Raw genomic sequence first — 14,360 nt, forward strand, 5'->3', positions numbered from 1 at the left:
GAGACCGTCTTGGGGGCTGCCTACCACATCATTAATTCTGACTTCCTCAAGAATTTTTATTAGTAATGGGTGTGGAATTTATTCAAAGCCTTTTTCAGACTTTAAAGAAAAAATTCTTGAGGACTTCAGGCAGAAAAATGAAACAGTCGTGAAGATGAAGATAATTGCAATGTAATACCCCAAACTGTATTATATATCCAGCGGTGGTTGCTTTCAGGCTTGACAGTGTTTTTCTTTGAGCCCTTTAAAAGTATTTTTATATAATATGTATAATATAATGTGTAAATGTTTATATATAAGTTATATACTATAACATAAATAATATAACTGTTATGTGTATATTATATAATTATATTATTATATATTAAATATATTATATATTAAATATACTGTATATTATATAACATAATTATTAAGTGTATATTAAATTAATAATTATATATTTATTATTAAATATTAAAACAATGATCTATGAACTAATAATATATGTTAAATATATTATTAATATGTATTATATTATATGTTATGTAAATATACTATATATAATAAGTTAGTGGGATTTTAGTCATTTTCCACATGTATTAATATATCATTTTTGTCTGCCTGCTTTCAAGATTTTGTTTTTTGGTTTTCAGAAATTTAACTGTGATGTGCCTTGGTTTAATTATCTTTGTATTTATGTTGGAGTTTGCTGAGCTACTTGAATCTGTGAATTTATGTCTTTTCCCAAATTTAATACATTTTCAATTATTATTTCTTTGAGTAATTTTTATGCACTGTTCCCTTTCTCCTTCTTGGGCACCGTTTACACATTACATCTGTTAATGTTGTCCTACATTCCTCTGAGGCACTGTTCATGTTTCCTTCAAGCTTTTTTCTCTCTGCATCTTAGATTAGGTCATTTATACTGATCTTTTTCAAGTTCATAAACTCTTTCCTTTGTAACATTAATCCTGTTGTTTAGCTTCATCTTGTAATTTTTTCAGTTTTAGGATTTTCTTTCTTTTATTCTATTTCTTTATATTATAGGCATATTTTACTTTAGATCACTATGTATATCTGTATAAAAATTTCTTGTCTGCTAATTCCAACATCTTGGTTATCTTGAGCTTGATCTCCATTGTTTATTGTTGTTAATGGATCACATTTTCTTGGGTTTTCATATGTTGAATAATTTTAGATTATATCATGATAATTGGGGATTTTATGTCTTGGAGACTGGAATCTGTTGTATTCATTCAGAGAGTGTTGATATTTTTGCTTTAGGAGGTAATTTACCTGGTTTGACTCAGACAAGTAAACTGGTTTTTGGAGGGCAGCTGAAAACTCAGTCCAGTTCTTTCACCTGGACTGTAATTTCTTCCATATTTGCATGGTTCTGGGATTGCCATTGATTTAGACAAAGTTTATAAATAGAATTTGGGGTTACGCTTCCCTGGCTCTTTTTTTCGGGTATTTTCCCTTTACTTGCCAGTGGTCATGGTTTCCCTGAACTCTGTCCTCCTGTTCTTTAGGTTAGTAAGAATGAAGTTTCCTATTAGAATTTTAGCCACTTTGCATGGTAACTGTCTGTACCCTGTCTTACACTAAATGCTGCTTAAAAAACAAAACTCAAACTCACCCAGTGCCATTCGTTCTTCTAAGGTTTGACTCTTCTCCAGGATGGCTTGTTTTTGTTTACTCTGTAGTGCCTTAGAGTCGTGTGTGTGTGTGTGTGTGTGTGTGTGTGTGTGTGTGTGTGTGTGTGTGATCTGCCAGAGATCAGTCCGGTGGGAGTTTATTCTGCTGTACTGAATTGGAACTTGCATTCTTTTATTTTAACCTCTCTGTGTCTTTATAACTCAAGTGATTTTCTTGAAGTCAACATTAGTTGGTTGTTTGATTTTTGACCAATCTGACAATCTAGGCCATTTAACTGGAGTGTTTAGATCGTATTACATTTAATGGGATTACTGATATGATTCATTTTAAGTCAACCATCTTACAATTTGGTTCTATGCGTCTCAACTGTTATTTATTTTTTCCCTCTTCTCTCCTTCTTTAAAATTATTTCAGTGTTATGTAGGACCCCATTTTACTAACCACTACTGACTTATCAACTCTCAGTGTTTTAAGGCTTACGTTGTGCTTCCTTAACCTTTTACAGTCTCCCTTCACATAACAGACCACTTACTTCACTTGTAATGTGGGAACTGTACATCAGTACTTCGTTCTTTGTGCTGTTGTTGTATATGTGTGTTTGTGTATCTGTCAGCATACGAATATACGTATGTATCATGTGTATGTCAGTCAGGGGCCAGTTGGGAGATAGAAACCGTACCCCTAGTTGAAACAGGGAAAATTAATATAAAGAATTGCTGACTAGTGAGGTGTTATAACCGCTAAAAGAGATTAAGAGAACTCTGTGGTATTCAGAAGTAGCAAGTACAAAAAACAGCTATTACTTCTGGGCTGAGAGAAAGTAGACAAGGAAGGGACTGAAAAGACTTAGGAGAGCTCCAGCCCCTAGGCCGAGATTGAGAGCTCTTCAGTGAAGGGCCTGACTGGGAGCATACAGCCTGCTGGTGGCCGAGAAGCTTGCCAGCTGGTTTAGGCTGGAGCCGGTCTGTAATATCAGCTCAGTGTTGGAGGAAGGTGTTGGTAGTCTGGAGCTGGTGTGTAGAAGCAGCTTGACAGTGTGGCCTACCTACCACAGAAGTGGCCACGGGGTGGTAGTACAGTTGCCTGAGGCCCGTTGAAGCTGGTATGTAGAAGTGCATTGATGGATGGGGAGAGTGGGCCTGGGGGTTCGGCCAGAGCTGCTTCAGAGCTGGGTGGGGAGTTCACGGTTGGAGGATGCAGCTTGAGGTTTCCCAACAGGGCTGCTGAGGTGAGTGCTTCTGGGCCTTGGCTCCTGTGCTGGGGGACTAGACCCAGAAGGGAGGTCCTTGCTGCTGCTGTCATCTGATAGAGTCACTCCAGTGCCCTCTTCCAGCCCTAATGTTAGGCCAGTTGACAAGGGAGAGTTGACAGCGTCCAGGTCAATCGGGTATAGAAGGTAGATCTGGAGCTGACAGACCAAACTGATACATTGTTAATTCTCAAGAAATTTAAAATGAGGAAATTGTCTTTTATATTCATCCCTATATTGTCTCAGATTTCGTTTACCTGAGTAAAGTCTTTATCTCTCCTTTTTAAAAACAAATTAAACTTTTTCCTTTGAGATAATGGTGGATTCTCATGGAATTGTAAGAAATAATACAGAAAGATCCCGTATACCCTTGTAGTTTCCAGCAGCATTCACATCTTGCGTAACTATAGTGCAAGATGAGCACCAGAAAATCGGCACTAGTGTTATCTTCCTCCAGTGTTCATCATTTTCTGTGCACTCATTTGTGTGTGTGTGCGTGTGTTCTGTGCAATTTTTTCACATGTGTACATTTGTACAATCCCTACCATAGTCGGGTAGAGAGAGTACTTTCATCACTGCAAGCATTGCTTTAACTGCCCTTTAATTTTTTTATTTTTATTTATTTTTAAATATGAAATTTATTGTCAGATTGGTTTCCATACAACACCCAGTGCTCATCCCAACAGGTGCCCTCCTCAATGCCCATCACCCACCCTCCCCTCCTTGAACTGCCCTTTTATAATCATGTTACACACGGTCCTCAAATCCTGGTAACTGCTACTCTGTTCTCCATCTCTATCATTTTATCACTTTAGCAATATTATGTAAATGAAAGCATATAGTATGTAACCTTTTGGGACCTTTTTTTCATCCAGCACAATCCCTTGAGATCCATTCAAATTGTTGTAGGTATCAATAGTTTGTTCCTCTTTGTTGCTGAATTATATTTCATGGTATGGATGTAATGCAGTTTCTTAGACCATTTACCCATTGAAGGACATATTGGTTGTTTTGTTTTTATGTGTAATAATTGATACTGCTTGTAGCATTTCTGTACTTTTATTTATTTTTTTGGTGAATAAGTTTCCATTTCTCTGAGATAAATGACTAAGACTGCAATTGCTGAGTCCTGTGGTAATTACACGTGTCACTTTTTTTTTGGTTGAGATATAATTCACATACCATAAAATTCACCCTTTTAAGTATATAATTCAGTGGTTTTTAGTATATTCACAAGGTTGAGCAACCATTACCGCTGTCTAATTCCAAAACATTTTCATCACCTCGAAAGAAACCCATTTAGCAGTCATACCCCCCTCCCCCAACCCCCTAATAACTCCTTGGTGATCAATAATCTGCTTTCCATTTCTATGGCTATGCCTGTCCTGGACATTTCATGTAAATGGAATCATACAGTATGTGGCCTTTTGGGTCTTGCTGCTTTAACATAGCATGTTTTCAGGGTTCATTTATGTTGTAGTATGTTTCAGAATGCATTCTTTCTTGTGGACATGCCATGTTTTGTTTATCCATTCTTTAGTTGATAGATATTTGGGTTGTTCACACATCTTGGCTATGGTGAATAATGCAGTTATGAACATTTCGTGTAGAAGTTTATATATGAACGTGTATTTTCAGTTCTTTAGGGTTTATCCTACTAGTGGAATTGCATTGTTAGCTTTGTTTAACCTTTTGAGGAACTGCCAAACTGTTTTCCAAAGCTGCATCATTTTACAATTCCACCAACAGTATGTGAGGATCCTAACTTCTTCTCTACATCCTCATTAACACTTGTTACTTTCTGTCCTTTTGATTATTGTCATCCTAGTAGGTGTGAATTGGTATATCATAGTTTTGATTTGTATTTTTCTTTTGATCTTTTTTCATTTGCTTATTGGCTGTTTATATATTTCTTTGGAGAAATGTCTATTCAAATCTGTTTTCTATTTTAAAATTATGATATTTTTATTGTAGAGTTGTAAGAGTTTTTTATGTATTTGTATGCCTTATATATTTGAGATAGCTCTATATATTTAAGTGCTTTATATTTTTGAGATATATATATTTATATATTCGAATGCTTTATATATTTGATACCATATCAGATATATACTTTTAAAATATTTTCTTCCATGCATGGTTTATCTTTTCACTTTCTTGATAATTTTTTATCTGGCATTTTGTGTTTCGGTATCATATCTATGAAATTGTTTTAATCCAACATTATGAAGATTTACCTCTGTTTTTCTTACTTAAGTTGTATCATTTTAGCTCTTACATTTAGGTCTTTGATCGATTTTGAGTGAATTTTTGCATGCGATGCAATGTAAAGGCCTAACTTCTGTTTTTGCATATGCAACTCCAGCTATCTCAGCACCATTTATTGAAAAGGATACCCTTTCCCTATTGAATTGTCTTGGCACCTTTGTCAAAAATCATCTGACCATGAACATGTTGGCATATTTCTGGATGCTCAATTTTTTTCCATCGATCTATTTGTCTATCTTTTTGCCAGTAGCACACAACTTGATTACTGTAGCTTTATAGTTAAGTTTTGAAATTGAGAAGTATGATTCCTTCAACATTATTCCCATTTCTCAAAATTGTTTTAGCTCTTCTAAATCCCTTGCATTTCCATGTGAGTTTTAACATCTGCTTGTCAAATTATGAAGAAGAAAAGGTATCTGTGATCAGTGGTGGCGATGGTATTGAATCTTTAGATCAATATGTGGAATATTGCTGTCTTATGTCTTCTAATCTATGAATGTGAGATGTCTTTCCATTTAATTAGGTCTTCAATTTCTTTCAACATTTTTGTGTTTGAACACCGAACACTTTTCAGTGTAAAAATCTTGAATTTGTTAAACTTATTCCTAAGTTTAACTTATTCTTTTTTAAAATAAAAAAAAATTTTTTTAAGTAGGCTTCACACTCAGTGCAGAGCTCAATATGGGGCTTGAACTCATGACCTGAGCTGAAATTAAGAGTTGGATGCTTAACGAACTGAGCTACCCAGGCGCCCCAGTATTTATTCTTTTGATGCTGTTATACGTGGAATGGTTTTTCTTAATTTCACATTAGAATTGCTCATTGTCTGGTATGTAAGAATACACCTGATTTTTGTATGTTGATCTTTTATCCTCAGCCTTGCTGAACTCATTTATTAGCTCTAATTTTTTTTTTTTTTGGTAGATTCCATAGGATTTTCTATATACAAGATCATGTCATCTGCCAGTGAAGATAGTTTCATTCCTTCCTTTCCAATATGTATGCCTTTTATTTCTTTTTCTTGCTTTATTTTTGGCTGTAACATGGAATATTGAATAGAAGTGGTGAGACCAGACATCTTTGTGTTGTTTCTGCCTGATGTTAGGGGGAAAGCTTTCAGTCTATTGCCATTCAGTGTGATGATGGCTATAGATTTTTCATAGGTACCCTGTATGTAATTGAGGAAATTCCCTTTTATTGCTTGTTTGTTGAGTATTTTTAGCATAAAAGGGTGTTTGATTTTGTCATATGGTCTTTTTTTAATCTACTGAGATGAATGTGTTTTTTTTTTCTTTATCCTGTTAATACAGATGTTGATTTTTGCTTGTATGTTGAACCAACCCTGCATCAATGAGGGAAAATCCCATTTGGTCGTGGAGTATAATCCTTTTTATAAGTTGCTGGGTTTGGCTTACTAGTATTTTGTTGATGAATTTTGTGTCTGTATTCATAAGGGAAACTGGTCCTTGGTCTTCCTTTGTTGCGATTTCCTTGGTTTAGGTATCAAGGTAATATTGGCCTCATAGAATGAGTTGAAAGAGTTCCCTCCTCTCCTTTTCCTTTCCTTTTCTTTCTTTCTTTTTTTTTTTTTTTTAAAGTTATCTGCTCAGTTACCTTAGTGGTCACCTGATGGTTAGATTAGAGATTTCCTTTGCTACCTGAATCCAGTAGTCTCCCAGTCTTTGCTGAGGACTTCTGTTATTGTATGGTGGCATGCCTTCAGCTCCCAGCCAGGCATTCGACAACTTTGCCTTATCCTGCGCTTCCTGCTTATGCAGGAGCCTCAAGTTCGGCAGAGCTGATTGCTTAGAGTCTTTCACCTCTTTCCTGAGCATTTGCACGTTTCTGACCTGCCTTAGACCTTCTAGAATTCCAGAAATACACCAGAGCTTTTCACAGCTCCTCTGGACATCTTGCCCAGCTTTTCCATTTAAGGTTTTTGGTTGTCTATTGTTTGCACCAGCTGTTATTTATTGACTCAGGTGGGTGTGAAGTCAAACAATTGCCCATAATGTGTTTCAACTGGGGAAAGAGTTTTTGTAGGGGGCAAGTTTCTAGGCAGATCAAATTAAAAAGAGCTTTGCAGGTGGGGCCTTTCAGGGACCCTTGAGACAAAGTCAGATGACGCCAGTTCCCTGGGAGTGAGTGCTGACCTGGTTTTGTCCCTTCAGGTGCTAGGCACGCTGCCGCTTTTTCACTTCGATTGTGGACCGGGTTTTTGTTTTGTTTTTCCATGCTTCTGCAGAGTGGAGAGTGAGGGATACAATTAGAAGAATTGAAAATGCCCCAAAGTTCACACAGCTCACTGTGCTTACTGAGATTTTTGCCATTTTTCTTAAGATATAACCCTCCTTGTATCACTTTGGTTAGTTTCCAGAGTTTTGTACATAAGCTTCTTACTACTACTTTTGCCAATATTCTTGTTGATTTTATGTAAAATAATTTTTGGAGGCCCTTACTCTTTCACTTTTGTTCTGGATTTGTAGTTTCCTAAGAAATTGCCAAATAATTTTCCAGGTTGGCTCCACCTTTTTATATTCTCCCCGAGCAAGGTATTGTTTCAGTTTCTCCACATCTCACCAGTATTTGGTGTTATCATTAGTTTTTATTTTTGTCATTTTGATAGATGTGTGGTTTTATGTCATTGTGATTTTAATGTATATTTTTCTAATGGTTAATGATACTGAACATCTTTTCAAGTATGTGTTGGTTACCTGTGTCTTTTCTTCAGCGAAACACATTTGTTGCTCTTTTTCTAGTTGGATTTATTTTTATTCTTCAGTTTTAAGAGGTTTTTATTTTTTTTTTTTTTTACAAATTATAGAAACCAGTTCTTTGTTGTATATGTTGTTTACAAATATTTTCTCCCAATTTGTAGTTTGTCTTTTCATTCTCTTTTTTTTTAAGTTTTTTTTTAGAAATTTATTTATTTCAAGAGGAAGAGAGAGAGAGAGAGAGAGAGAGAGAGAGAGAGAGTCCCAAGCAGGCTCTGCACTGTCAGTGTAGAGCCCAACACGGGACCTGAACTCATGAACTGTGAGAATGTGACCTGAGCCAAAGTCAGACGCTCCCACAACTGAGCCACCCAGATGCCCCTATCTTTTCATTCTCTTTCTATTCTTTTGTAGAGCAAAGTTTTACATTTTATCAGTTCTGCTTTTATGGATCATGTTTTTAGTGTCAAGTCTAAGAATTCCTTGTCTAGCCTTAGGCCCTGAAAATTTTCTGTGAGAAAAAAATCTCACATTAGTTTTTTCTCTGAAAATGTTACAGTTTTTGTTTTATAAACATCATAGTTTTGAAGTTTTTGTTTGTTTGTTTTGATCTTCTGGAATTAAAATGCTTTTTTTTTATATAGATGGCAAACAGCCTATATTATTTTATTTTTAAAGTTTATTTTGAGAGAGAGAAAGTGCATACGCAGGGGAGAGGTGGAGAGAGAGGGAAAGCAAGAATCCCAAGCAGGCTTCACGCTGTCAGCGTCGAGCCTGACATGGAGCTTGAGCCCATGAACCATGAGATCATGACCTAAGCCAAAATCAAGAGTCAGATGGATGTTCAGCCAACTGAGCCACCCAGGCACCCCTGGAATTAGAATTCTTGATGACTTTTTTTTTCTTTTCTTTCAGCACTTTTATGATGTTCTTTATCATCTGGCTTGCACAGTTTCTGAAGAGACATCTCCTATTATTCTTATATTTGTTCCTCTGTATGTAATGTGTTTATTTTTTCTTTATCTACATTGAAGATTTTTGATTTTATGCTCATTTTCAGGGATTTGATTTTGATGTATCTTGTGGTTTTCTTTTTTTTAAATTTTTTAACCTTTATTTATTTTAGTTTTGAGAGAGACACAGAGTGCGAGAGGGGGAGGGACAGAGAGAGAGGGAGACACAGAATCCGAAGCTCCAGACTCTGAGCTGTCAGCACAGAACCTGACACGGGGCTTGAACTCACGAACAGTGAGATCATGACCTGAGCTGAAGTCAGCCGCTCAACCGACTAAGCCACTCAGGCGCCCTTCTTTTTCTTTATATTTGACATTTGTTTAGCTTCTTGGGTTCGTGTTTCTATGATTTTCATCAAATTTGGCCATTTTTTGACGTTATTTCTTTAGATATTTATTTCTATACTCCTGTCTGTTTCTGGGACTCTTGCATGTTTGTTACACTGTTTAGTATTTTCCTTTAATCACAGACACTCTTTTCAGTTTTTTTCCATCTTTTTTTGTCTCTGTGTGCTTCAATATGGACAAATTATATTTCTCTGTCTTCAGTGTCAGTAATATTTTCTTCTTCAGTATCTAATTTGCTGTTCATCCCACCTAGTGAAGTTGTTTTACTTTGTTCATTATGTTTTTGATATCTAAGAGTTCTGTTTGGTTCTTCTTCATACCTTAACGTCTCTCTTGCAGTGTTCATATTATCCTTTAAATAGCTTGCTATATTTTTTGTAGTTGTTCTAATGTCTTTGTTTGCTAATTTTATTGTTTCTATTATACTGGATCTACTTGTATTGACTGTTTTTAATCCTGGGTATTGGTCACACTTTCTTAATTCTTGGCATATCTACTACTTTTCGATTGGATGCTGGATCTTATAAGTTTTACATTGGTGAGTCTGTAGACTTTGTTGTCTGCCTTTTTCTTGTGCTGCCTTATTCTGGCATGAGGTTATTTGCAGTTTAGTTTGATCTTTTCATGGTTTGTCTCCACACTTTGTGAGGACAGGTCTAGAGTAACGTCTACTTTAGTGGTATTTTAACCCTATTACTAAGGCATGGCCTTTATAGGATCTGATTTGAATGTGCCAAATAATCAATAAGACTTGCTGTTCAGAACTTAAATGCCTTCTAGTCTGGTGTGAGCTCTGTGGACCATTCAGCAGATAGATTTTCAGTTACTTTGCCTAGGCTACATTTTACTATTCAGCTATCTGTCAGAGAATCCTTCAGTTTTTAAAGGATTTTTTTCCCTGTAGTATCCTCTCCCCCAAACTCTACCCCACTACCCCACGACTTCCAGTTGCCTCGGTTTCTCTGAATTCTGACTTGTGTCTCCATAACTTAGTGAGACGTGCATACTTTGTTTGGGACGCAGTCCTATACCATCAGTTTTACATCCAGGCAGAAACCTAGGGATCTTGTGTGGCTTGCCTTGTTTCTTCTCTCTCACATAACATAATCCTAATTTCATGTTTTTAGTATCAAAATAATTGTGTCATATATTCCTTCCAATTTTCTTTTTGCTTACAGCAGTCAGGTAAATCTGGTCCCTGTTACTCCATTATGGCTGGAAATAAAAGTCCTGATCTTTTAATCAGCAACCTTTTTATTTTGGAACAATTTTATATTTACAGAAAAGTTGTAAAGATGGTACAGAGTTCCAGTATACTTCTCATCCACTTTCTCCTGTTTTTAGCATCTTAAAATTTTGTCAGAACTAAGAAAGTGACATTGGCATAATACTATTAAGTAAACTTATGTATTTGATTTTATTTAAAAAACTGCCAGACCACCTTCCAAAGTGGCTGTACTGTTTTGCATTCCCACAGCAATGAAAGAAAGTTCTTGCATTATAGGAGAACATGATGAAAACTAGTTACATTGAAACTCCAACATTTCAATTACTTTGAAATTACAAAAAGCAAGTAAAGAGAAGTGACTCAAAATTGTTGAACCTTTGATTACAGGTGACTCATGATAACTGTATAACAACAATAACAGTGGCATTCATGGCACTCTGATTATTCTAAAAGCCCTACATTTATTGATTTATTTAATCCTTACAACATCCCTGTGTTGTTGGTGTTACTATTCTCTGCTCCTACAGATTATGAAAGAGAAGTTGAGTTTGGCCACATGGCTACTGAAATGCAGTCATTCTGGCTCCAGAGCTCGCTCTCTGATCCATTCCACCAGTGATGATTCTTTATCAGTTGCACATCACAATAACTTGAGGAGTTGAGATGGTGTTTCACTTGGTGGGGGATGGTCCTGGGCACCTACATTTTGTAGTTAGGATTGGGAACATTCTCTTCTTACTGTAGACCACATCTTTAATGTAGATAAATTTAATGTGTTAAAATACACCTTTTGATTTCATTCATGATGTTGAGTGCTTTGGTCCATCTTTTGATTTCGACATTTTAGGATCCTTTTGCATATGTAGAAATTGAGGCAAATGTATTGTGGGTAACTGAAAATCAACTGTCTATTTTGGTGTCTAGGCACTCTGGCTTTTGTATAACAAATGTAAATGTGTGTATATGTACGTATGTGTGTGCGCATACTTATTTACATAGAGTCTTTTAGTTCAAAGAATTTTTAGAGTTACCTGAGAGTGCAGTTAGGAATTCCTTCCTAAAATTAATGTTTAAAGAATATGGATTTTAAAATGTGAAATCAGTTTATACATACAAAGCAAGGAATAAAAATATCGTAGAATGGTATCATTGTTTAACATGTGTTAGGCCCAGCAGGTTAGTACCTACACAGAATTTATTAAATGCAGCATGGAATAATCTTAAATGTATTAATTTTGTGTCTTATTTTGTGTCAGTGACATTTTAACCTTTGATGTTAGGTTTAATAATGTAGAAGAAAATTTCAAAATTAAATTTAAAAATACTTTATGAAGACTGATTGATGAGGCATAGTAAATAAAATGATAGTTTTGAAAAGATAAAAAAAAATTAGTTCTCTGAAAATCAGTGATACGAATTTATTTATATTAACATTTTATATTATGTTATGTAGCTAAGGTCCATGCCCAATATGGGGCTTGAACTCACAACCCTGAGATTAAGAGGTGCATGCTGTGCCAACTGAGCCAGCCAGGCGCCCCATACATTTATTTTTTAAAATTATTACTATGTGATCTCCAGTTGTCACTGTTGTTTTGTTCTGAATCAGGCTGCTGCTGATTGCGTAAAGTCTCCACCAGAGGGTGCTAAAGATACTTCAGTGGGAAAAGTTATTTACTTAGGCTTGCCTGGACTTGTCAGCTGGATAACCTTTTTTTTTTTTTTTCTTTTTTAAGAAAAGAATTTGATTCTTGTTTATGAGATTTCCTTTTGCTGTGAAATAAATTATGTACCTTGACAGTTGAGTATTTTGACAGATACTGTAAATGATCAGCATTTAGTCTTTCCATTCTTGGTTCTCTGTCAGCATATTAGCTTGAAATAGCCTTGGTTTGCTTATTTTGTAAGTCTTCCATTTGAAATTAAAAGTTGCATTTTCATTTACATAATAAGTGTTGATTTTTCTTTACACAATAGGTGTTTTTCTGAAAACCCGAATACTTTAAAATGAACTAGAAAAACTAGTAATTTGTTTTGTAATTTGTAATTTGTTTTGTAAAACTAGTAATTTGTCAGTTTAAAAAAATAACCCAAAATACATCTATTGTGTATGCTTTTATTGTAAAATAACAACTTAAATCAGTAAATAGGTTTAATATTTTCCATTCCAGCATAAAATACCATTCTGAAAATATTATTAATTATCTGTGATGACCATGTGCTTTATGGCATGCACTTAGATTGGGGTATGATAGAACATTTTGGTCCCTTTATATTTGATAAATTTCTAAGTGAGCATTTTACAAATTGGTTATCTAGCAAAAGGACTGAATGATAACAGCTCCGTTTTTTTTTTTTCTTCTTTCCCCACAGATACCTTCACTCAAATAACATAGTTGTGGTGCCAGAAGGTAAGGGCACTCCAATTTTAGTTACGACATAACCATAGTTTAAGCTTTGCTTCATAATAGTAAAGCAAATTTTGGTTGGTGTATTAGGAATTTTACTTATAAAGCATCTTTAACTTGTTAGTTTCAAAGATTGTCTCCCCTAATTAGTAAATTCAGTTAGCAGTTTTGATTAAATTAAAAGATCTATGTTTTTACTATTTTGCAAGCAACAGAGGCAGGGATATTAACTATTAAAATATTTAATTTGGTAGTACTTGCATTAAAGATTTGTCATAACACTTGGGTCAAATTAATTTTCCCTTCACCTTTCTTTTCTTTTTGAAGCCATTGGATCTCTCGTAAAACTCCAATGTTTGGATCTTAGTGACAATGCCTTAGAAATTGTTTGCCCAGAAATTGGTCGTCTGAGAGCTTTACGTCATCTTCGATTAGCTAATAACCAACTGCAATTCCTACCTCCAGGTAATCATAGTCTCTAGCACAAAGTAGTTTCTTGCCTATTTACAAATCTGTTATGCCTGTTTCTCACTGTGTGTCTAGGCAGTGGGCTTTGGGTATATTTAGGATTTGAGGTGGTCCGTTTGTTTGAAGGTGAAACTAAGGGTGAAATGTGTTTAAGGGAGTTTTCCCTGATGCAGACATGAGAAGGTGGCATTTATGCTTTTACCTACAATTACTACAATTATGCATCGCAGTCAGTGCCCCGTCAAGTCACTGCCCTGGCGAAATATTTGTACAAAAAGGTAATTCAGTTCAGAATATTTTACATAGAGAATTCAGATGAACTTTGCATGATGTAATCATTTTAGTATCCAAAAAGGAAATACGTACAGTGTTTTCTCTCATTCTCTAGTGAGGTAATTGTTGTACATTAACTTTGATTTAATAAATCTTACTAGAATTTCACAGCAGAATTTGAGTCCTGGGACTAATTGTCAGTTCTGCCTACTGAATATCCTCTTAGATTGTGATGTGCCCGAGTATGGTACCAAAATTCTGCATTCTCCTGAGCTACCATTAAACCCCGTGACTTTCTTGTAGGGAGCATCCAGGGATCTTCCTTTGTGAATCCATACATTTGCAAGTTTTGCCATATGTCATCTTCCATATTTAAAAAAACAAAAAAAAGATGAAGTATGTAAAAAAAATTTTTTTTTAACTTATGCTTTAGGTATTATATGGAAGTTACTTTGCATTCAAGAATGAGCAGAGAAAAAGGCAGATGTCACATTGTTGAGGCTTGTTTCTACTTAGTAACTCAGGAACACCAACCAGTCTCTTAGTGTATCCAGGTGAAATGTGTGACTCAACCAGAATTACAAATTACTACCTGTTGTGGGACTTCAGGGTCATGTGAGAATGTTAAAAACTACTCATGTTTAATCCATGAATGAAAAAATCTGTAATATTTCTTTGTGATATAAAAGACACCTTCTCTAAAGGTTTTCAAATATAAAAATTTCTGAGTGAAGCATTATAACTGATTAA

General features: G+C 35.2%; 1 protein-coding gene across 4 annotated transcripts in view; it reads left to right on the plus strand.

Annotated features, from left to right (window-relative positions):
- LRRC28 (leucine rich repeat containing 28) overlaps window positions 1–14,360 on the plus strand; it is a 182,511-nt gene that overhangs the window by 50,708 nt on the left and 117,443 nt on the right. For all 4 annotated transcript variants that reach the window (XM_045058877.1, XM_003986861.6, XM_045058878.1 and 1 more), the window contains 2 exons: window positions 12,835–12,872; window positions 13,197–13,334. In XM_045058877.1, coding sequence (XP_044914812.1) covers window positions 12,835–12,872; window positions 13,197–13,334 — 176 coding nt within the window. The remainder of the gene's footprint in view (window positions 1–12,834; window positions 12,873–13,196; window positions 13,335–14,360) is intronic.

The sequence above is a fragment of the Felis catus genome, chromosome B3 (genome assembly GCF_018350175.1).
Source record: "Felis catus isolate Fca126 chromosome B3, F.catus_Fca126_mat1.0, whole genome shotgun sequence".
NCBI lineage: Eukaryota > Metazoa > Chordata > Mammalia > Carnivora > Felidae > Felis > Felis catus.